We start from the raw sequence: 24,254 nt of genomic DNA on the forward strand, positions 1-24,254 counted from the left end.
CATGTCTCACACACACAGCACGTTTAATCAATAACACAGGCTAGTTCACATACACTCTGTTTTCTGAAGAGTCTTTCTCAATAGAGCTCACACACATTCTCATATTATTTTCCTATCACGTCACACACACTCTCTCTCTCTCTCTTCTCCATCATGTAACACTTGGATCAGTTGGCCAGGGATCCTGTGGATCCTGGGGATGTGAGGGTCTGAGGTCTGATGTAGAAGTATAAAGTATGGGCCTGTGGCCAGCTCTGCTTTGTGTGTGGAACATAACACAGATGAGGAGTTATTCAGAGATAGACCTGATATTATCACCATTATCTGATACTACACTGTCTGGCATACTTATTTAGTCTTCACAGAGATCACGGCCCGTATCCACAAAGCATCGCAGAGTAGAAGTGCTGATCTAGGATCAGTTTAGCCTTTTAGATCATAATGAATAAGATTATATTGACATATCCTAGATAATCACTCACTACTATGAGATGCTTTGTAGATACGGGCCCAGAACTCATAGGACTGAGATGCTTTGTGGATACGGGCCCAGAACTCATAGGATTGAGATGCTTTGTGGATACGGGCCCAGAACTCATAGGACTGAGATGCTTTGTGGATACGGGCCCAGAACTCATAGGACTGAGATGCTTTGTGGATACAAAGCCCAGAACTAATAGGACTGAGATGCTTTGTGGATACGGGCCCAGAACTCATAGGACTGAGATGCTTTGTGGATACGGGCCCAGAACTCATAGGACTGAGATGCTTTGTGGATACGGGCCCAGAACTCATAGGACTGAGATGTTTTGTGGATACGGGCCCAGAACTCATAGGACTGAGATGCTTTGTGGATACGGGCCCAGAACTCATAGGACTGAGATGCTTTGTGGATACGGGCCCAGAACTCATAGGACTGAGATGCTTTGTGGATACGGGCCCAGAACTCATAGGACTGAGATGCTTTGTGGATACAGGCCCAGAACTCATAGGACTGAGATGCTTTGTGGATACGGGCCCAGAACTCATAGGACTGAGATGCTTTGTGGATACGGGCCCAGAACTCATAGGACTGAGATGCTTTGTGGATACGGGCCCAGAACTCATAGGACTGAGATGCTTTGTGGATACGGTCCCAGAATTAATAGGACTGAGATGCTTTGTGGATACGGGCCCAGAACTCATAGGACTAAGATGCTTTGTGGATACGGGCCCAGAACTCATAGGACTGAGATGCTTTGTGGATACAAAGCCCAGAACTAATAGGACTGAGGCCCGTCAAGAATCAAATCAAATGGAGTGGTTTTAGCAGATTTTGTTGGGTTCATTTAGGTAGGGGTTCATTTAGAGGTTCATTTAGAGGTTCATTTAAGGGTTCATTTAGGGGTTAATTCTTTGTTGTGCTGTTTGCGTGTGAATGTGCTGACTGGGTGGTTATCCCATTATACTGCTGACTGGGTGGTTATCCCATTATACTGCTGACTGGGTGGTTATCCCATTATACAGCTGACTGGGTGGTTATCCCATTATACAGCTGACTGGGTGGTTATCCCATTATACAGCTGACTGGGTGGTTATCCCATTATACTGCTGACTGGGTGGTTATCCCATTATACTGCTGACTGGGTGGTTATCCCATTATACAGCTGACTGGGTGGTTATCCCATTATACAGCTGACTGGGTGGTTATCCCATTATACAGCTGACTGGGTGGTTATCCCATTGTACAGCTGACTGTGTGGTTGTCCCATTATACAGCTGACTGTGTGGTTATCCCATTATAATGCTGACTGGGTGGTTATCCCATTATACAGCTGACTGGGTGGTTATCCCATTAAAATGCTGACTGGGTGGTTATCCCATTATAATGCTGACTGGGTGGTTATCTCATTATACAGCTGACTGGGTGGTTATCCCATTATACAGCTGACTGGGTGGTTATGACATTATACTGCTGACTGGGTGGTTATCCCATTATACAGCTGACTGGGTGGTTATCCCATTATACAGCTGACTGGGTGGTTATCCCATTATACAGCTGACTGTGTGGTTGTCCCATTATACAGCTGACTGTGTGGTTATCCCATTATACAGCTGACTGGGTGGTTATACCATTATACAGCTGACTGGGTGGTTATCCCATTATAATGCTGACTGGGTGGTTATCCCATTATAATGCTGACTGGGTGGTTATCCCATTATACTGCTGACTGGGTGGTTATCCCATTATACAGCTGACTGGGTGGTTATCCCATTATAATGCTGACTGGGTGGTTATCACATTATACTGCTGACTGGGTGGTTATCCCATTATAATTCTGACTGGGTGGTTATCCCATTATAATGCTGGCTGGGTGGTTATCCCATTATACAGCTGACTGGGTGGTTATCCCATTATACTGCTGACTGGGTGGTTATCCCATTATACAGCTGACTGGGTGGTTATCCCATTATACAGCTGACTGGGTGGTTAACCCATTATACAGCTGACTGGGTGGTTACCCCATTATACAGCTGACTGGGTGGTTACCCCATTATACAGCTGACTGGGTGGTTACCCCATTATACTGCTGACTGGGTGGTTACCCCATTATACTGCTGACTGGGTGGTTACCCCATTATACAGCTGACTGGGTGGTTACCCCATTATACTGCTGACTGGGTGGTTACCCCATTATACAGCTGACTGGGTGGTTACCCCATTATACAGCTGACTGGGTGGTTACCCCATTATACAGCTGACTGGGTGGTTACCCCATTATACAGCTGACTGGGTGGTTAACCCATTATAATGCTGACTGGGTGGTTATCCCATTATAATGCTGACTGGGTGGTTATCCCATTATACAGCTGACTGGGTGGTTATCCCATTATACAGCTGACGGGGGACATTTCTACTCCTCTGTATTTGTTACTGTTATGTCCAGAAGCAGGAACTGTATATCTGTACTAAGTGCTGCCTGCTGATTCTCTAAAAGAATAACATTACAGAAGTGTAACACACACACACACCCTTAACCCTTATAGAGTCTGGGCTGGAAAGTGGACTTAAACGTCTCTGAGAGAATCTGCTCGCTGACTTTAAAGCGTTGCTGCTCAGCATGGATCAGATGACAATTATAAGATCTGAAATAAGAGAGGAGGAGAGTGGGATATGTTGGTGATTTGGATCATGGTGAATAGTGTAGTTACTGAGCCCCCCCTCCTTTTCAACAGCTTCATTTACATCATTCATACTGGGTCCTGGATGGGTCTGGGAGAGAGGCACTGTTATCATGTTCTATTCTTCTCCTCCATTACCCCCACTATAGATTACACAGTGTGTGTGTGGTTGTGTGGTTGTAGAGGTGGGTTCATACTCACGGTCATCAGAGAAGATTAAAGTCATTCATCTAGCCTGTACAGTAATGAAAGGTTTGATTGGAAAAAAACAAAGTGTCATCATCCCCCCAATTCTCCAGTCTTTCGTGCTCCTCCTTTTGACCGCTCTCTCTCACCACGTGTCTTTCATTCTATATTTTTCTAGTTATTAATTATACCTTTATGGGTATGATTTGATCTATTGTCGTGACATTTTTAATTTCTCTATGGAACGTTATTGTTATTGTCAATTCTGCTATATATACTCACCACATCTCTCTCTCACCCCTCCCTCTCATTCTCTCTCTCCCCCTCCCTCTCCTTCTCTCTCACCCCCTCCCTCTCCTTCTCTCTCACCCCCTCCCTCTCCTTCTCTCTCCCCCTCCCTCTCCTTCTCTCCCACCCTCCCCTTCTCTCTCTCCCCCTCCCTCTCTCTCTCCCCCTCCCCTTCTCTCTCTCCCGCTCCTCTCTCTCTCCCCTCCCTCTCCTTCTCTCTCACCCCCTCCCTCTCCTTCTCTCTCACCCCCTCCCTCTCCTTCTCTCTCACCCCCTTCCTCTCCTTCTCTCTCCCCCACACTCTCCTTCTCTCTCACCCCCTCCCTCTCCTTCTCTCTCTCCCCCTCCCTCTCCTTCTCTCTCACCCCTCCCTCTCCTTCTCTCTCACCCCCTCCCTCTCCTTCTCTCTCTCCCCATCCCTCTCCTCTCTCTCCCCCTCCTTCTCCCTCTCCCCCTCCCTCTCCTTCTCTCTCTTCCCCTCCCTCTCCTCTCTCTTCCCCCCTCTCCCTCTCTCTCTCCCCCTTCCTCTCCTTCTCTTCCCCTCCCCTCCCTCTCCTTTTCTCTCTCCCCTTCCCTCTCATTCTCTCTTTCCCCCTCCCTCTCCTTCTCTCTCACCCCCTCCCTCTCCTTCTCTCTCACCCCCTCCCTCTCCTTCTCTCTCCCCCTCCCTCTCCTTCTCTCCCACCCTCCCCTTCTCTCTCTCCCCCTCCCTCTCTCTCTCCCCCTCCCCTTCTCTCTCTCCCCCTCCCTCTCCTTCTCTCTCTCCCCCCTTCTCTCTCTCCCCCTCCCCCTCTCTCTCCCCCACCCCTTCTCTCTCTCCCCCTCCCTCTCTCTCTCCCCTCTCTCTCCCCCTCCCTCTCCTTCTCTCTCTCCCCCTCCCTCTCTCTCTCCCCCTCCCATTCTCTCTCTCCCCCTCTCTCTCTCTCTCTCTCCCTCTCTCTCCCCCTCCCTCTCCTTCTCTCTCTCCCCCTTCCTCTCTCTCTCCCCCTTCCTCTCTCTCTCCCCCTCCCTCTCTCTCTCCCCCTCCCCTTCTCTCTCTCCCCCTCCCTCTCCTTCTCTCTCTCACCCCTCCCTCTCATTCTCTCTCTCCCCCTCTCCTTCTCTCTCACCCCTCCCTCTCCTTCTCTCTCACCCCCTCCCTCTCCTTCTGTCTCTCCCCCTCCCCTTCTCTCTCTCCCCCTCCCTCTCTCTCTCCCCTCCCCTTCTCTCTCTCCCCCTCCCTCTCTCTCTCCCCCTCCCTCTCTCTCTCCCCCTCCCCTTCTCTCTCTCCCCCTCCCCTTCTCTCTCTCCCTCCCTCTCCTTCTCCTCTCCCCCTCCCTCTCCTTCTCTCTCTCCCCCTCCCTCTCCTTCTCTCTCTCCCCCTCCCCTTCTCTCTCTCCCCCTCCCTCTCTCTCTCCCCCTCCCCTTCTCTCTCTCCCCCTCCCTCTCTCTCTCCCCCTCCCCTTCTCTCTCTCCCCTCCCTCTCTCTCTCTCTCCCCCTCTCTCTCCCCCTCCCTCTCCTTCTCTCTCTCCCCCTCCCTCCCTCTCTCTCTCCCCCTCCCCTTCTCTCTCTCCCCCTCCCTCTCTCTCTCTCTCTCTATCTCTCTCTCCCTCTCTCTCCCCCTCCCTCTCCTTCTCTCTCCCCTTCCTCTCTCTCTCCCCCTCCCTCTCTCTCTCCCTTCCCCTTCTCTCTCTCCCCCTCCCTCTCTCTCCCTCCCTCTCTCTCCCCTCCCTTCTCTCTCTCCCCCTCCCTCTCTCTCTCCCCCTCCCCCTCTCTCCCCCTCCCTCTCTCTCACCCCCACCCTCTTCCTCTCTCCCCCTCCCTATCTCTCTCCCCCTCCCCTTCTCTCTCTCCCCCTCCCTCTCTCTCTCCCCCTCCCTCTTCCTCTCTCTCCAGCATGCAGAGCAGGGTTCTATAAGTCTCTGCTGGGTAACGTCCAGTGTTCTAAGTGTCCACCCCACAGCTTCACCCATCATGAGGGAGCTCTACACTGTGGCTGTGAGAAAAACTACTTCCGTGCTGATGGAGACCCGCCATCTATGGCCTGCACACGTAAGTCTGTGTGTGTGTGTGTGTGTGTGTGTGTGTGTGTGTGTGTGTGTGTGTGTGTGTGCGTGCGTGCGTGCGTGCGTGCGTGCGTGCGTGCGTGCGTGTGGTGAGTGAGTGAGTGAGTGAGTGAGTGAGTGAGTGAGTGAGTGAGTGAGTGAGAGCCAAAAAGAGTTTACTCTCTATTTGTATATTCTCTCAACAATTTCAGCCACTGTGTCTCTGAGGACAACATCTCTCTCTCTCGCTCTTTTTCTCTCTCATCATCATTCCTCTCTCTCTCTCTCTCTCTCTCTCTCTCTCTCTGAGCTGTATCCGGATGGTTTACAGAAGCAGATGGCCGTATCCTAAACTACATTACCCATAGATCACTGCCCTGGAATCCTTGCTGTCCTATTAAACCAGCAGCAGCAGCCATGTCTGTAGTCCCTGGGGGGAGTTCAGAACAACCACAGCATACCCGTATTTCCAGATTCCTCATACTGATCTGGTAGAGGTCTGTTTTACAGTCCTAAAACCTTTATAGATTAAGGTAATGAGCAGGAGTCTGGAAAGGAAGGTCAAGATTGGACAGGAACATATATTTACACCAGTATGACTGTATGAACTCCACCCACTGCTCCGCTGATCATATTACATCTGGTGCTCTATACCTCTATACATGACACACCCTATGTAGCAGCCTGAGGTTGGAGACTGATGTGAAACCCAGATCTCTGGTGTCATTAGTGTTATGTTCAGGCAGCTAGATGAGTGTTGTGAATGTGCAGTAGAGTGGAGTCAAGGAGCTCGAACAGTATAGTACTGTAGAGTTTACTGTATCCACCATCTGAACCCCAACACCATAGACTAACAAACAAACCAACAAGGCTTTCTATTGTCCAAATCAATCCTCCTCACCCTATTTCCTCCCTCGTTCCAATTCTTTACAGTGGATCTCATCAGTGGTTCTGGTTCGTTCCCGGTGTAATGACTTCCATAGGTCTGATATTAAAGTCTGGAAATATTCAGAGAATCTGTTCACAGTAAAACCTGCCATTTCCATCTGTCAGAGAGAGTTTGAGGTTTGGCCTTAGTCCGTGTCCTTGCTTTCTCCATTCTCCCTCCCTGTGACTGGTGACTGAACTGAATCTTCTGCCCAAAGAGAGAGACTGCTGTCACTCCATCACACACACAGATTGAAGTATATATTACAGGGTTCCTGAACTGCCGGCCCGCGGGATGAATTTGGCCCAAATCAGCTCCAAGTTATTTTCATTTAGGAAATCTGTTTTAAAGTATTCCCATGCCTAACAGACAGATATACAGTGCATTCGAACGTTCAACATTTTGTTATATTACAGCCTTATTATAAAATGTATTAAATTGTCCCCCCACCCTCATAAATCTACACACAATATCCCATAATGACAAAGCAAAAACAGGTTTTTAGAAATGTTTGCAAAAAAAAACAACGACAAAAATATATATATATATATATTTATATATACTGTATATACAAAAAGACATTTACATAAGTATTCAGACCTTTTACTCAGTACTTTGTTGAAGCATCCTTGGCTGCAATTACAGCCTCAAGTCTTCTTGGGTATAACGCTACAAGCTTGGCACACCTATTTTTGGGGAGTTTCTCCCATTCTTCTCTGCAGATCCTCTCAAACTCAGTCAGGTTGGATGGGGAGCGTCACTCACAGCTATTTTCAGGTCTCTCCACAGATGTTCGATTGGTTTCAAGTCCGGACTCTGGCTGTGCCACTCAAGGACATTCAGAAACTTGTCCCGAAGCCACTCCTGCGTTGTCTTAGCTGTGTGCTTAGGGTCATTGTCCTGTTGGAAGGTGAACCTTCACCCCAGTCTGAGGTCCTGAGCGCTTTGGAGCAGATTTTCCTTAAGGATCAAATCAAATGTATTTATATAGCCCTTCGTACATCAGCTGATATCTCAAAGTGCTGTACAGAAACCCAGCCTAAAACCCCAAACAGCAAGCAATGCAGGTGTAGAAGCACGGTGGCTAGGAAAAACTCCCTAGAAAGGCCAAAACCTAGGAAGAAACCGAGAGAGGAACCAGGCTATGTGGGGTGGCCAGTCCTCTTCTGGCTGTGCCGGGTGGAGATTATAACAGAACATGGCCAAGATGTTCAAATGTTCATAAATGACCAGCATGGTCCAATAATAATAAGGCAGAACAGTTGAAACTGGAGCAGCAGCATGGCCAGATGGACTGGGGACAGCAAGGAGCCATCATGTCAGGTAGTCCTGAGGCATGGTCCTAGGGCTCAGGTCCTCCGAGAGAGAGAAAGAAAGAAAGAGAGAATTAGAGAGAGCACACTTAAATTCACACAGGACACCGAATAGGACAGGAGAACAACTCCAGATATAATAAACTGACCCTAGCCCCCCGACACATAAACTACTGCAGCATAAATACTGGAGGCTGAGACAGGAGGGGTCAGGAGACACTGTGGCCCCATCCGAGGACACCCCCGGACAGGGCCAAACAGGAAGGATATAACCCCACCCACTTTGCCAAAGCACAGCCCCCACACCACTCCTGAGACAAGGCTGCGTATAGCCCACAAAGATCTCCGCCACGGCACAACCCAAGGGGGGGCGCCAACCCAGACAGGATGATCACACAGGATGTCTCTGTATTTTGTTACGTTCATCTTTCCCTCGATCGGGACTAATCTCCCAGTCACTGCCGCTGAAAAACATCCCCACAGAATGATGCTGCCTCCACCATGCTTCACCGTTGGGATGGTGCCAGGTTTCCTCCAGATGTGAAGCTTGGCATTCAGGCCAATTTTGGTTTCATCAGACCAGAGAATCTTGATCTCATGGTCTGAGTCCTTTACGTGCCTTTTGGCAAACTCCAAGTGGGCTGTCATGTGCCTTTTACTGAGGAGTGGCTTCCGTCAGGACACTCTACCATAAAGGCCTGATTGGTGGAGTTTTGCAGAGATGGTTGTCCTTCTGGAAGGTTCTCCCATCTCCACAGAGGAACTCTGGAGCTCTGTCAGAATGACCATCAGGTTCTTGGTCACCTCCCTGATCAAGGCCCTTCTCCCTCGATTGCTCAGTTGGGCCGGGCGGCCAGCTCTACGAAGAGTCTTGGTGGATCCAAATCTCTTCCATTTAGGAATGATGGAGGCCACTGTGTTCTTGGGGAACTTCAATGCTGCAGACATTTTTTGGTACCCTTCCCCAGATCTGTTTCTCAACACAATCCTGTCTCGGAGCTCTACAGACAATTCCTTCGACCTCATGGCTTGGTTTTTGCTCTGACATGCACAGTCAACTGTGGGACCTTATATAGACAGGTGTGTGCCTTTCCAAATCATGTCCAATCAATTGAATTGACCACAGGTGGACTCCAATTAAGTTGTGGCAACATCTCAAGGATGATCAATGGAAACAGGATGCACCTGAGCTCAATTTTGAGTTTCATAGCAAAGGGTCTGAATACTTATTTTAGAATAAGGCTGTAAACGTAACATAATGTGGAAAAGGTCAGGTGGTCTGAATACCCTCCGAATGCACTGTATGTGATAGTATTCAATTATAATGTTTGAAATTATTATGTTTTAGTCAAATATTTGAATCTGTTTGGGCTTCTTGAGGTCACTTTGCTGTATTCAAGTGATTTATGTTCCTGGCTCCCTGACCATCCGCTCAAGAAATGTTATATATTTTCATTGCTCTCTCTCTCTCTCTCTCTCTCTCTCTCTCTCTCTCTCTCTCTCTCTCTCTCTCTCTCTCTCTCTCTCTCTCTCTCTCTCTCTCTCTCTCTCTCTCCCTCCCTCCCTCTTCAGGTCCTCCCTCCGCTCCTCGTAACGTGATCTCAGTCATCAATGAGACCTCAGTGATTCTGGACTGGTCCTGGCCGGAGGACACGGGAGGTCGTAAGGACGTTACCTTCACCGTGCTGTGTAAGCGCTGCAGGCAGGGCCAGAGGGTGTGTGAGGTGTGTCGCAGTAATGTGCGGTTCCTCCCCCGTGCTGCAGGCCTGCAGAACACTACCGTAACCGTAGGAGACCTGCTGGCTCACACCAACTACACCTTCGAGATCGAAGCTCAAAATGGAGTGTCCCAGTTAGCCCCAACAATGAGGCAATATGCTGCTGTGACCATCACTACCAACCAAGCAGGTACGACCAGAGATGAAGACACACACATACATTTATGCATTTATTCCAACCATCAGCTCTGGACATTTACAAATCAAATCTCATTTTATTTGTCACATGCGCCGAATACATGCGCCGAATACATGCTCCGAATACATGCTCCGAATACATGCTCCGAATACATGCTCCGAATACATGCTCCGAATACATGCTCCGAATACATGCTCCGAATACATGCTCCGAATACATGCTCCGAATACATGCTCCGAATACATGCTCCGAATACATGCTCCGAATACATGCTCCGAATACATGCTCCGAATACATGCTCCGAATACATGCTCCGAATACATGCTCCGAATACATGCTCCGAATACATGCTCCGAATACATGCTCCGAATACATGCTCCGAATACATGCTCCGAATACATGCTCCGAATACATGCGCCGAATACAACCTTACCGTGAAATGCTTACTTACAAGCCCTTAACCAACAATGCAGTTCTAGAAATAGCGTTAGGAAAATATTTACTAAATAAACTAAAGTGATACTAAAGTGATACAAATAAAATCTAAAAGTATCACAAGAGAATTACGTAACATTAACGAGGCCATATTACAAGGGGTACCGGTAATTTGTCAAGTGACTATGCATAGATAATAAACAGCGAGTGGCAGCATTTTAAAAACAAAGGGGGGGGGGTCAATGTAAAAGTTGTAATGTAATTGTTCAGCAGTCTTATGGCTTGAGGGTGGAAGGGTTTAAGGAGCCTTTTGGACCTAGACTTTGCGCTCCGGCACCGCTTGCCGTGCGGTAGCAGAGAGAACAGTCGATGACTTGGGTGACTGGAGTCTATGACAATTTTTAGGGCCTTCCTCTGACATGCCTAGTATAGAGGTCCTGGAAGTCAGGAAGCTTGGCCCCATTGATGTACTGGGCCATACGCACTGAGCGCCTTACGGTCAGATGCCGAGCAGTTGCCATATAAGCCAGTGATGCCACCGGTCAGGATTCTCTTAATGGCGCAGCTGTAGAACCCTTTGAGGATCTGAGGACCCATGCCAAATCTTTTCAGTCTCCTGAGGGGGAAAAGGTGTTGTCGTACCCTCTTCACAACTGTCTTGGTGTGTTTGGACCATGATAGTTCGTTGGTGATGTGGACACCAAGGAACTTGAAGCTCTCAACCTGCTCCACTACAGCCCTGTCAATGAGAATGGGGGTATGCTCAACCCTCCTTTTCCTGTAGTCCACGATCATCTCCTTTTGTCTTGCTCACATTGAGGGAGAGGTTGTTATGCTGGCACCACAATCCAGGTCTCTGACCTCCTCCCTATAGGCTGTCTCATCATTGTTGATAATCAGGCCTACTACTGTAGTGTCGTCAGCAAACCTAATGATAGTGTTGGAGTCGTGTTTGGCCACACGGTCATGGGTGAACAGGGAGTACAGGAAGGGACTAAGCACGCACCCCTGAGGGGCCCCGGTGGTGAGGATCAGCGCAGCAGATGTGTTGTTACCTACCCTTATCACCTAGGGGTGGACCGTCAGGAAGTCCCGGGTCCAGTGGCAGAGGGAGGTGTTTAGTCCCAGGGTCCTTAGCTTAGTGATGAGCTTTGTGAGCACTATGTTGTTGAACGCTGAGCTGTAGTCAATGAACAGCATTCTCACGTTGGTGTTCCTTTTGTCCAGGTAGGAAAGGGCAGTGTGGAGTGCAATTGAGATTGCATTATCTGTGGATCTGTTGGGGTGATATGCGAATTGGAGTGGGTCTAGGTTTTCCGGCATGATGGTGTTGATGTGAGCCATGACCAGCCTTTCAAAGCACTTCATGGCTACCGACGTGAGTGCTACAGAGCGGTAAATATTTAGGCAGGTTACCTTCACTTTCTGGGCTATGGTGGTCTGCTTGAAACATGTAGGTATTACAGACTCGGACAGGGAGAGGTTGAAAATGTCAGTGAAGACACTTGACAGTTGGTCAGCGCATACTTTGAGTACACGTCCTGGTAATCTGTCTGGCCCCACAGCTTTGTGAATGTTGACCTGATTAAAGGTCTTGCTCACAGCTGCTACAGAGAGCATTATCACACAGTCGTCCGGAACAGCTGGTGCTATCGTGCGTGTTTCAGTGTTGCTTGCCTTGAATCAATCATAAAAGGCATTTGGTAGGCTCACGTCACTGGGCAGCTCGCGGCTGGGTTTCCCTTTCTGGTCCGTAATATTTTTCAAGCCCTGCCACATCCGATGAGCGTCTGAGCCGGAGTAGTAGGATGTGTTCCTAGTCCTCTATTGATGCTTTGCCTGTTTGATGGTTCGTCTGAGGGCATAGCGAGACTTCTTATAAGCGTCCGGATTAGTGTCCCGCTCCTTGAAAGCGGCAGTTCTAGACTTTAGCTCGGTGCGAATGTTGCCTGTAATCCATGGCTTCTGATCCCAGCCAGTGTTCGTCAGTGGTTTATCACCAGTATCAAATGTCTCACTCCTCACAAATACACTCTGTATAAATCTTTGTGTTGTTTTTCAGTTGTTATAGACAGTCGTTAAATTGAAACGGGTTCGCATCAACCCATCATATAAACACTCTTTCACACATTCACTCACTTTAACACACACACACACACACACACACACACACACACACACACACACACACACACACACACACACACACACACACACACACACACACACACACACACACACACACACACACACATGCACACGCACATGCACACACACACAAACATACACACAGGCAGTTGTAACACAGGGATGGGCTGCTCACATCGATCTCTCATATAAACATTCTCCACCATCCCAACATTCTCCAACATCCCAACATTCTCCAACATCCCAAGGGAAGACTTGGCCCAGTGAAAGTCCCTCCCGGAGACAAATCAATTTCTCTACAGCGGAATGTAGCAAACCTCAACATTCCGTTACCAAACTTGGAATGCATGCATGATGACTAGATTTCACTACACCCTCTCTCTCCTTCCCTCTCTTTATACATCCCTGTCTGTAGTTCTTTCTCTCTCTCCTTCTATCTCCCTGTGTCTCTGTTTCTGTCTCTCTGTATTTCATTCCCCATACACATCTCTCTCCCTCCCTTTTCAGTCATACAGTTGAAGTCGGAAGTTTACATACACTTAGGTTGGAGTAGTTAAAACTAGTTTTTCAACCTCCACAAATGTATTTTTAACAAACTATAGTTTTGGCAAGTTGGTTAGGACATCTACTTTGTGCATGATACAAGTCATTTTTTCAACAATTGTTTACAGACAGATTATTTCACTTATAATTCACTGTATCACAATTCCAGTGGGTCAGAAGTTTACATACACTAAGTTGACTGTGCCTTTAAACAGCTTGGAAAATTCCAGACAATGATGTCATGGCTTTAGAAGCTTCTGATAGGCTAATTGACATCCTTTGAGTCAATAGGTGGTGTATCTGTGGATGTATTTCAAGACATACCTTCAAACTCAGTGCCTCAGACCTCAACAATGTCTACTCAATGCACTGTTAATTGCCTGTAGAGAGAGAGAAACAGGGGGTTTATACATGTTTTGACCCTCACCCCAATAGATCCTGTGGTTTAGCTTGGGGTGCACACACACACACACACACACACACACACACACACACACACACACACACACACACACACACACACACACACACACACACACACACACACACACACACAAACACACACACACACACACACACACACACACACACACACACACACACACACACACACACACACACACAGACACACACACACACACACACACACACACACACACACAGACACACTCACACATACACACACACACACAAATACACACAGACACACACACACACACACATCAACACACACACACACACACAGACACACACACACACACACTCACACACACACACTGCTGTGTACAATGAGGTGTGTGCTGAGTGTCCTGTGTGTTATCCCAGCTGTGCTCTATAAAGGCTGACAGAGGCCAGACACATCCCTTTGAAATGACGGCAGAGGGATGAGCAGTAAATGCAGATTTAATGTGTGTGTCTGTGTACATACAGATTTAGTGCTCTTCACTCCTCTCCTGACTTGTGTGTGCCGCTCTAAGGGAGTGGGAGGGTAGACGCTGCAAAAGCTACAGATCCACTGATTATGTCTTTTTTCATTTAATTTTGTAGCTTTATTTTGACAGGATAGAGACTAGGGTCTCTTTTACAGATGAGCTCTGCATAAATACATCAAACACATACAATATACAATATAGAAAACTAGTAAACATATTAAGAAAAACTGACACATTTATCAACATAGAGGTCTCCAATCATAACTCTGAGAGCTCAGTAAGTTGGGTGCAGAACAACATAGCAGATTTCAACAGAGCTCTCTATCAGTCTGTGTGTGTACTCAGATTATGTGTATCCTTATCATGTTTTAACCCACAGATCTTATAACCTTCCTCTCGTCTCTCTGTGCCTTTTGAAAGGACATTGACATCAGGTTCATATCACCAGTTATGCATATACTGCAGATGTCAGGGTTGCATATTTCACCAAGCTGTCTCCTGAGAGGATAGTGTGATGAGAATAGTAGAAGTAAGAGTTTAATGCGGGATGGTCCTTCAGCTGATGAAAATAGACTAAAGATTGGAAGGTGTGAAAAGTATTTTCTTTAGTTTGACCCCATAACATACAGTCATGGCCAAAAGTTTTGAGAATGACACAAATATTAATTTTCACAAAGTCTGTTGCCTCAGTTTGTATGATGGCAATTTGCATATACTACAGAATGTTATGAAGAGTGATCAGATTAATTGCAATTAATTGCAAAGTCCCTCTTTGCCATGCAAATGAACTGAATCCCCCAAAAACATTTCCACTGCATTTCAGCCCTGCCACAAAAGGACCAGCTGACAACATGTCAGTGATTCTCTTGTTAACACAGGTGTGAGTGTTGATGAGGACAAGGCTAGAGATCACTCTGTCATGCTGATTGAGTTTGAATAACAGACTGGAAGCTTCAAAAGGAGGGTGGTGCTTGGAATTATTGTTCTTCCTCTGTCAACCATGGTTACCTGCAAGGAAACACATGCCATCATCATTGCTTTGCACAAAAAGGTCTTCACAGGCAAGGATATTGCTGCCAGTAAGATTGCATCTAAATCAACCATTTATTGGATCATCAAGTACTTTAAGGAGAACGGTTCAATTGTTGTGAAGAAGGCTTCAGGGTCCCCAAGAAAGTCCAGCAAGCGCCAGGACCATCTCCTAAAGTTGATTCAGCTGCGGTATCGGGGCACCACCATTACAGAGCTTGCTCAGGAATAGCAGCAGGCAGGCCTGTGTGCATCTGCATGCACAGTGAGGTGAAGACTTTTGGAGGATGGCCTGGTGTCAAGAAGGGCAGAAAAGAAGCCACTTATCTCCAGGAAAAACATCAGGGACAGACTGATATTCTGCAAAGGGTACAGGGATTGGACTGCTGAAGATTGGGGTAAAGTCATTTTCTGTGATGAATCCCCTTTCCGTTTGTTTGGGGCATCCAGAAAAAAGCTTGTCCGGAGAAGACAAGGTGAGCGCTACCATCAGTCCTGTGTCATGCCAACAGTAAAGCATCCTGAGACCATTCATGTGTGGGGTTGCGTCTCAGCCAAGGGAGTGGGCTCACTCACAATTTTGCCTAAGAACACAGCCATGAATAAAGAATGGTACACATCCTCTGAGAGCAACTTCTCCCAACCATCCAGGAACAGTTTGGTGAAAAACAATGCCTTTTCCAGCATGATGGAGCACCTTGCCACAAGGCAAAAGTGATAACTAAGTGGCTCGAGGAACAAAACATCGATATTTTGGGTCCATGGAAACTCCCCAGACCTTAATCCCATTGAGAACTTGTGGTCAATCCAAAAACCCACAAATTCTGACAAACTCCAAGCATTGATTTTGCAGGAATAGGCAGCCATCAGTCAGGATGCGGCCCAGAAGTTAATTGACAACATGCCAGGGCGGACTGCAGAGGTCTTGAAAAAGAAGGGTCAACACTGCAAATATTGACTCTTTGCATCAACTTCATGTAATTGTCAATAAAAGCCTTTTAAACTTATGAAATGCTTGTAATTGTACTTCAGTATTCCATAGTAACATCTGACAAAAATATCTAAAGACACTGAGGCAGCAAACTTTCTAAAAAATTGATATTTGTGTCATTCTCAAAATTTTTGGCTACGACTGTACAAACAAAGCATGCACACACACACGCGCGCGCGCACGCACGCACGCACGCACGCACGCACGCACGCACACACACACACACACACACACACACACACACACACACACACACACACACACACACACACTCATGCTGCAGCTGCATTGCCCATCACACTGAGCTGACAAGGATTAGGGTTGTCAATGTACAGCTCCCTAAACACACATGTGGGTCTGTCCGTGGAGAGAGAGGACACGCTGCCCTCTGTCAGAGTGAAACACACACAAACACACTACACCAATACACTCAGTTTAAACCTGCCAAAGCTGGATTCACCGGCCGTCTCGGAAGGGAGGGAATCGTCCGGAAATTCTGACAGGGCATCGTCAGACGAGTCTCAGCCCCTCTCCTACACACACACACACACACACACACACACACACACACACACACACACACACACACACACACACACACACACACACACACACACACACACACACACACACACACACACACACACACACACACACACTTGAGGCACATCCTCTCCTCTCTGCAGTGGGCTATTGGGACTTGTTTGGGAGACTGAGAGAGCGAGAGAGAGAAGAATCTCTCTTGAGACCAGAAACAAAGAGAGAGAGAGAGAGAGAGACAGAGAGAGAGAGAGAGAGAGAGACAGAGAGAGAGAGAGAGAGAGAGAGAGAGAGAGAGAGAGACAGAGAGAGAGACAGAGAGAGAGAGACAAAGAGAGAGAGACAAAGAGAGAGAGAGAGCGAGAGACAGAGAGAGAGAGACAAAGAGAGAGAGAGAGGGAGAGACAGAGAGGGTGGAGACTCGCTCCATATGGATTCATTAACAGAGAGAAAATCACTTCCAGTGGAAAAAAACAGCTGAAGCTGTATCATCAGAATCAAGACAGGCTCGAACATTTCAAAGACAAACATGTTGTTTCCTCTGGTCTAATAAAATTAAAGCTCAGTCTTTATATGGCAGCCTGGCTTCTCAGCTCCAGCTAGCAATTAGACAACTGTAAAAGTGGAAAACGGGGGGAGAGAGGAATGGCGGGAGAGATGGAGGGAGTCCTAAGTTAAATTACAGTGCCAGATTGAGACCATGTGAGCTCCCAAGGCGATGCGACATGAGAGAGAGGGAGGGATGGATGGAGGGTAATACACTGGGGGCATGCATGGAGGGATGAGGTTTATATATCCTCTGATGTTACCCTATACATTGGGGATGATATCATGGTGCCTGCTGGCTCTGGGGTTGATCTCTGAGACTCTGGCCTGTAGTATAGATGCAGTCTGTGTGGATGTATGTTATGACTGCTGTCCCCCTTCCAGTATGGACCTCCTCTGGTGGACTAATCAACTCAATTAGACCAACAGGAACCAACAGAAACCCCTTCAATAGGAACTATTAACAGGATACAAACTGCTGACTGAACATGCTGCATGAACTTCCTGTGAACTGCTATAGGTTGTGCTATATGGTCAATCATCTCTCTCTCTCTCTCTGTTCCCCCCCAACGCCCTCTCTATAGCCCCTTCTCCAGTGACTGTGATCAGGAAGGACCGTACGTCTCGTAACAGCATCTCTCTGTCCTGGCTGGAACCAGAGAGACCCAACGGCATCATACTGGACTACGAGGTCAAATACTACCAGAAGGTCGGTTCACAAACACCATACATGCTTTAGTACTGTTCTCTGCTGTCCCCTTGCAGCCCTGTTCTTGTACGACTGATTCCATTAACTGAAGAAAGAGAGGAGACAACATGTGAGCTTATTCTACCTCTCTCTCCCTTATTCCAGCCCCTCCTGGTTGTCCTCTGTTCTAATGTCTCCCTGGGGTAGTCTTCCAGCCCCTCCTGGTTGTCCTCTGTTCTAATGTCTCCCTGGGGTAGTCTTCCAGCCCCTCCTGGTTGTCCTCTGTTCTAATGTCTCCCTGGGGTAGTCTTCCAGCCCCTCCTGGTTGTCCTCTGTTCTAATGTCTCCCTGGGGTATTCTTCCAGCCCCTCCTGGTTGTCCTCTGTTCTAATGTCTCCCTGGGGTAGTCTTCCAGCCCCTCCTGGTTGTCCTCTGTTCTAATGTCTCCCTGGGGTAGTCTTCCAGCCCCTCCTGGTTGTCCTCTGTTCTAATGTCTCCCTGGGGTAGTCTTCCAGCCCCTCCTGGTTGTCCTCTGTTCTAATGTCTCCCTGGGGTAGTCTTCCAGCCCCTCCTGGTTGTCCTCTGTTCTAATGTCTCCCTGGGGTAGTCTTCCAGCCCCTCCTGGTTGTCCTCTGTTTTAATGTCTCCCTGGGGTAGTCTTCCAGCCCTTCCTGGTTGTCCTCTGTTCTAATGTCTCCCTGGGGTAGTCTTCCAGCCCCTCCTGGTTGTCCTCTGTTCTAATGTCTCCCTGGGGTAGTCTTCCAGCCCCTCCTGGTTGTCCTCTGTTCTAATGTCTCCCTGGGGTAGTCTTCCAGCCCCTCCTGGTTGTCCTCTGTTCTAATGTCTCCCTGGGGTAGTCTTCCAGCCCCTCCTGGTTGTCCTCTGTTCTAATGTCTCCCTGGGGTAGTCTTCCAGCCCCTCCTGGTTGTCCTCTGTTCTAATGTCTCCCTGGGGTAGTCTTCCAGCCCCTCCTGGTTGTCCTCTGTTCTAATGTCTCCCTGGGGTAGTCTTCTGGCTCCTCTCTGGGTGCTGGGCCCTGGGTTGGGGAGGAGGGAAGAGGATCGGGGTTTGGCACCTCAGTGTGCCCTAACATAGTGGGCCTCTCTCCCTCTTACCCTGGCAGTGGATCAGAGAGAGTCAGGGAGAGACGGGGAGAATCAGAAAGAGAGGGAGAGCGTGGAGACAGGGTGAGGGGGAGAATCAGAAAGAGAGGGAGAGAGTGGAGGCAGGGTGAGGGGGAGAATCAGAAAGAGAGGGAGAGAGTGGAGGCAGGGTGAGGGGGAGAATCAGAAAGAGAGGGAGAGAGTGGAGGCAGGGTGAGGGGGAGAATCAGAAAGAGAGGGAGAGAGTGGAGGCAGGGTGAGGGGGAGAATCAGAAAGAGAGGGAGAGAGTGGAGGCAGGGTGAGGGGGAGAATCAGAAAGAGAGGGAGAGAGTGGAGGCAGGGTGAGGGGAGAATCAGAAAGAGGGAGAGAGTGGAGGCAGGGTGAGGGGAGAATCAGAAAGAGAGGGAGAGAGTGGAGGCAGGGTGAGGGGAGAATCAGAACAAGAGAGAGAGAGTGGAGGCAGGGTGAGGGGAGAATCAGAAAGAGAGGGAGAGAGTGGAGGCAGGGTGAGGGGGAGAATCAGAAAGAGGGAGAGAGTGGAGGCAGGGTGAGGGGAGAATCAGAACAAGAGAGAGAGAGTGGAGGCAGGGTGAGGGGGAGAATCAGAAAGAGAGGGAGAGAGTGGAGGCAGGGTGAGGGGCAGAATCAGAAAGAGAGGGAGAGAGTGGAGGCAGGGTGAGGGGGAGAATCAGAAAGAGAGGGAGAGAGTGGAGGCAGGGTGAGGGGCAGAATCAGAAAGAGAGGGAGAGAGTGGAGGCAGGGTGAGGGGCAGAATCAGAAAGAGAGGGAGAGAGTGGAGGCAGGGTGAGGGGGAGAATCAGAAAGAGAGGGAGAGAGTGGAGGCAGGGTGAGGGGGAGAATCAGAAAGAGAGGGAGAGAGTGGAGGCAGGGTGAGGGGGAGAATCAGAAAGAGAGGGAGAGAGTGGAGGCAGGGTGAGGGGGAGAATCAGAAAGAGAGGGAGAGAGTGGAGGCAGGGTGAGGGGCAGAATCAGAAAGAGAGGGAGAGAGTTAAGCCAGGGTGAGGGGGAGAATCAGAAAGAGAGGGAGAGAGTGGAGGCAGGGTGAGGGGGAGAATCAGAAAGAGAGGGAGAGAGTGGAGGCAGGGTGAGGGGGAGAATCAGAAAGAGAGGGAGAGAGTGGAGGCAGGGTGAGGGGGAGAATCAGAAAGAGAGGGAGAGAGTGGAGGCAGGGTGAGGGGGAGAATCAGAAAGAGAGGGAGAGAGTGGAGGCAGGGTGAGGGGGAGAATCAGAAAGAGAGGGAGAGAGTGGAGGCAGGGTGAGGGGGAGAATCAGAAAGAGAGGGAGAGAGTGGAGGCAGGGTGAGGGGGAGAATCAGAAAGAGAGGGAGAGAGTGGAGGCAGGGTGAGGGGGAGAATCAGAACAAGAGAGAGAGAGTGGAGGCAGGGTGAGGGGGAGAATCAGAAAGAGAGGGAGAGAGTGGAGGCAGGGTGAGGGGGAGAATCAGAAAGAGAGGGAGAGAGTGGAGGCAGGGTGAGGGGGAGAATCAGAACAAGAGAGAGAGAGTGGAGGCAGGGTGAGGGGGAGAATCAGAAAGAGAGGGAGAGAGTGGAGGCAGGGTGAGGGGCAGAATCAGAAAGAGAGGGAGAGAGTGGAGGCAGGGTGAGGGGGAGAATCAGAAAGAGAGGGAGAGAGTGGAGGCAGGGTGAGGGGCAGAATCAGAAAGAGAGGGAGAGAGTGGAGGCAGGGTGAGGGGCAGAATCAGAAAGAGAGGGAGAGAGTGGAGGCAGGGTGAGGGGAGAATCAGAAAGAGAGGGAGAGAGTGGAGGCAGGGTGAGGGGAGAATCAGAAAGAGAGGGAGAGAGTGGAGGCAGGGTGAGGGGAGAATCAGAAAGAGAGGGGAGAGAGTGGAGGCAGGGTGAGGGGGAGAATCAGAAAGAGAGGGAGAGAGTGGAGGCAGGGTGAGGGCAGAATCAGAAAGAGAGGGAGAGAGTTAAGCCAGGGTGAGGGGGAGAATCAGAAAGAGAGGGAGAGAGTGGAGGCAGGGTGAGGGGAGAATCAGAAAGAGAGGGAGAGAGTGGAGGCAGGGTGAGGGGGAGAATCAGAAAGAGAGGGAGAGAGTGGAGGCAGGGTGAGGGGAGAATCAGAAAGAGAGGGAGAGAGTGGAGGCAGGGTGAGGGGAGAATCAGAAAGAGAGGGAGAGAGTGGAGGCAGGGTGAGGGGGAGAATCAGAAAGAGAGGGAGAGAGTGGAGGCAGGGTGAGGGGGGGAGAATCAGAAAGAGAGGGAGAGAGTGGAGGCAGGGTGAGGGGGAGAATCAGAAAGAGAGGGAGAGAGTGGAGGCAGGGTGAGGGGCAGAATCAGAAAGAGAGGGAGAGAGTTAAGCCAGGGTGAGGGGGAGAATCAGAAAGAGAGGGAGAGAGTTAAGCCAGGGTGAGGGGGAGAGGAAAAAAGGTGATCAGGGGTTCTTAGGGAGAGAGCCTTATTGCCATCTCCTATGGCAACCATTCACACACAGAAAAAACATTCCACAGTCTAGTGGGTAAACGGTTGGGCAGGGTGACCACACACACACATGGGCAAACACACACACCCTCACACTGTCTGTGTATCTGACACACACACTCTCTCACACTGAAACACCAACCAGCCAACCAGCCTTCTCTCTTCCACCTCCTGTCCTCTCCTGACCAGTCTTAATGGAGTGTAGTTTTATTGCTGACACTAAATGTGTCTGCAGGGCCTCTATGAGGAAATTAGTGTAGAACGAATGGCTGGTTTTCAATGGAGCCAGACAGCTATGGGACAGAGCTATGGGTAACATTTGATAGTGAAATTAGCCGTGGTGACATGTTTTTAATCATTCCTATAGAAATTGGCATTTCTAAGCTCCTCAGAGCTTTGTGGCTGCTCTGTTATATTGGTTTTTGTGTGAGCACAGGAGATAGTTCACCCATCTCTGGCTGAACCAGAGCACTCCTGTACACCTGATTGCAAACAAACATGGTCTTCCCTTGGTACTGACCTGTCCGATGTTCAACAGTCTCAGTCTTTTCCCCTCTCTCTCTCTCTCTCTCTCTCTCTCTCTCTCTCTCTCTCTCTCTCTCTCTCTCTCTCCCCCTGCCCTCCTCTCTCTCTCTGTCTCCCCCCCCTCTCCCCCTCTCTCTCTCTCTCTGTCTCTCCCTCTCTCTCTCTTTCTCCCCCTCGCCCCCTCTCCCCCTCTCTCTCTCTCTCTCCCTCTGTCTCTCTCTCTCTCTCTCTCTCTCTCTCTCTCTCTCTCTCCCCCTCTCTCTCTCCCTCTCCCCTCTCTCTCCCCTCTCCCCCTCTCCGCTCTCTCTGTCCCCCCCTCTCTCTCTCTCTCTCTCTCTCTCTCTCTCTCTCTCTCTCTCTCTCTCTCTCTCTCTCTCTCTCTCCCCTCTCTCTCTCTCCCTCTCCCCCTCTCCCCCCTCCGCTCTCTCTGTCTCCCCCTCTCCCCCCTCTCCCCCCCTCTCTCTCTCTCTCACACTCTCTCTCTCTCTGTCTGTGTGATCAGTCAGGCTTAGATCTCAGTCCCCGGTGGCCCCTAATCCTCTGATTAGCAGGCAGAATGCTGCCCTCCTCCTCTCTTGGGAAAACACAGGTCTAGGATCAGATCACCTTACCCCACACCCTAACCTCAACCATCAAAAGGACAAACACTAAACTGATATGAGGTCTGGCTCTATAAGGTCTGTTTCCTTCCACTTTCCTGTGTGACCTTTCTCAGCACTCTCAGCTTGGCACAGGAATAGCTGAGCTGTCGCCCTTGATCCGCTCCACCATCCGAGGGGCTCTAGCTGCTGCAGGCATGACTGGGGCCTCCTAACCCCCAGGACAATAGGCTCCTCCAAGTGGAACGGCCAGGGCTGGGACACCCAGGGAGACACAGTGGACAGGCAGGGTAGGCTGGTGCCGTACCCAGGCACAGGACCTCTAGATCAGGCCTGACTGACGGTGACTGAGGGCCTCTATGCCCAGCAGTGGAGACCCAATCTGATCACAAGACTCCCAGGGATTCACTCAGCGACTAAACTTCAACACAAACACTGGCCTGCCTAAAGAGCTCTAAAGAGGCCTGAAGGGGCCCAGCTAGAGTTTCCAGCAGCTCAGTCAATCAGCCTGTTTACAGCTGTACTGATGTTGTTGTGTAAGGTTAGTTACTTAAACAGAAACAAACAGTTTTTGAGGTGTGTGACACACAGCCTCAGTCGACTAGGTACAGTAGCCATGCTGCGTCCCTTAACCTAGATATAGCCTTCTATTGGATACTGGCCTGGTGGCGTGTAGAACAGGAAAAAAGTGGTCAGTATGTATGAAAGGCTAACTGACTAAGCTAAGGGGTGATATTGGTAGCTAGCATTGGACTAGTAACCAAAAGGTTGCAAGATCGAATCCCCGAGCTGACAAGGTAAAAATCTGTCGTTCTGCCCCTGAACAAGGCAGTTAACCCACTGTTCCTAGGCCGTCATTGAAAATAGGAATTTATTCTTAACTTACTTGCCTAGTTAAATGAAGGTAAAATAAAATAATAATAAATCAACCATGTCTGGGAAATTGGGAATTCCCATCCCTACACTCTCCTTCTCCCTCTCTCCCATTCTCTGTTACCTCTCTCCCCCTCACCCGGCTCTCCATGCTCCAGACATACTGTTTGGTCTTCCTAGCTAAAGGCTAAATGACTCTCAGTCGTAGATAAGGCTTTTTAGTGCACTTGATGAAAATATAGTTTGTGGGAATACACTTAAACATTTATTTTTCTGTTTTTATCTCATTAATCTGGAAAAGAGAGAGAAACTTTCAGATCGACTTTAATTTCAGTGTTTATTTATCCTGGGGTTGAGATGGAAAGGAATGCTTCTGTATTTACATCAGTTCTATTCCTTCTGCTCACACTCAGTCAGTATTTCCAGGGCTTGTCTTGGGCTGGAACTCCAGACTGCACTATTTAGATAGTCAGAGCGGAACATGATGGACATATAGATATTCCACCAACATCATACAAAGAGAGTGGGTACAATCGCAGGGCTTGCAAAATGCAGCCTGGAGCTCAAGGAGCCTGGCCACACCTGGGTGTGGTTTTCAGGGGATCACATGATGTGGAGGGCAGTGAACAGTGACGAGCTGGGAAAGATTTCTGCCTGATGAAGACTGGTATTATACAAGGCACATGGAAAAGGTATCACACAGCAGTCCTGAGGAGGGGTGGTGAGGGTGTTGGTTTCTTTTCTCAGACAGGAAGACTGAAGTTATTTTAAAGGGCTTCTTGCACCATAAATCCCTGATGCACTCCATTAGGGGCTCTGAATTGTGTGTGTGTTTTCACAGTGTGTGTAAATGGTGTGTCTGTGTGTGAGTGGTGTGTGTGTGATCTGTATCGCATCACCAGTCTGTTATTGGGTCTGTAAAGAGAGATGGAATCAGCTTATTGGACATGATGTTTGGTTTAGAGAGGGCTCTACAGCTTGGGTATTGTGTGCGTGCGTGCATGTGTGTTTGTGTGTG

General features: G+C 49.1%; 1 protein-coding gene across 7 annotated transcripts in view; it reads left to right on the top strand.

Moving 5' to 3' along the window:
• The window catches only part of LOC118375979 (ephrin type-A receptor 3-like), an 822,287-nt gene that overhangs the window by 111,682 nt on the left and 686,351 nt on the right, over positions 1-24,254 (top strand). For all 7 annotated transcript variants that reach the window (XR_008139809.1, XM_052522427.1, XM_052522432.1 and 4 more), the window contains exons 4-6: positions 5,513-5,668; positions 9,475-9,810; positions 17,568-17,692. Coding sequence is in view for 6 of the 7 variants with exons in the window: in XM_052522427.1 (XP_052378387.1) it covers positions 5,513-5,668; positions 9,475-9,810; positions 17,568-17,692 (617 nt within the window). In the remaining variant the exon portion in view is untranslated. The remainder of the gene's footprint in view (positions 1-5,512; positions 5,669-9,474; positions 9,811-17,567; positions 17,693-24,254) is intronic.

This window comes from Oncorhynchus keta, chromosome 7 (assembly GCF_023373465.1).
Source record: "Oncorhynchus keta strain PuntledgeMale-10-30-2019 chromosome 7, Oket_V2, whole genome shotgun sequence".
Taxonomy (NCBI): Eukaryota; Metazoa; Chordata; class Actinopteri; order Salmoniformes; family Salmonidae; genus Oncorhynchus; species Oncorhynchus keta.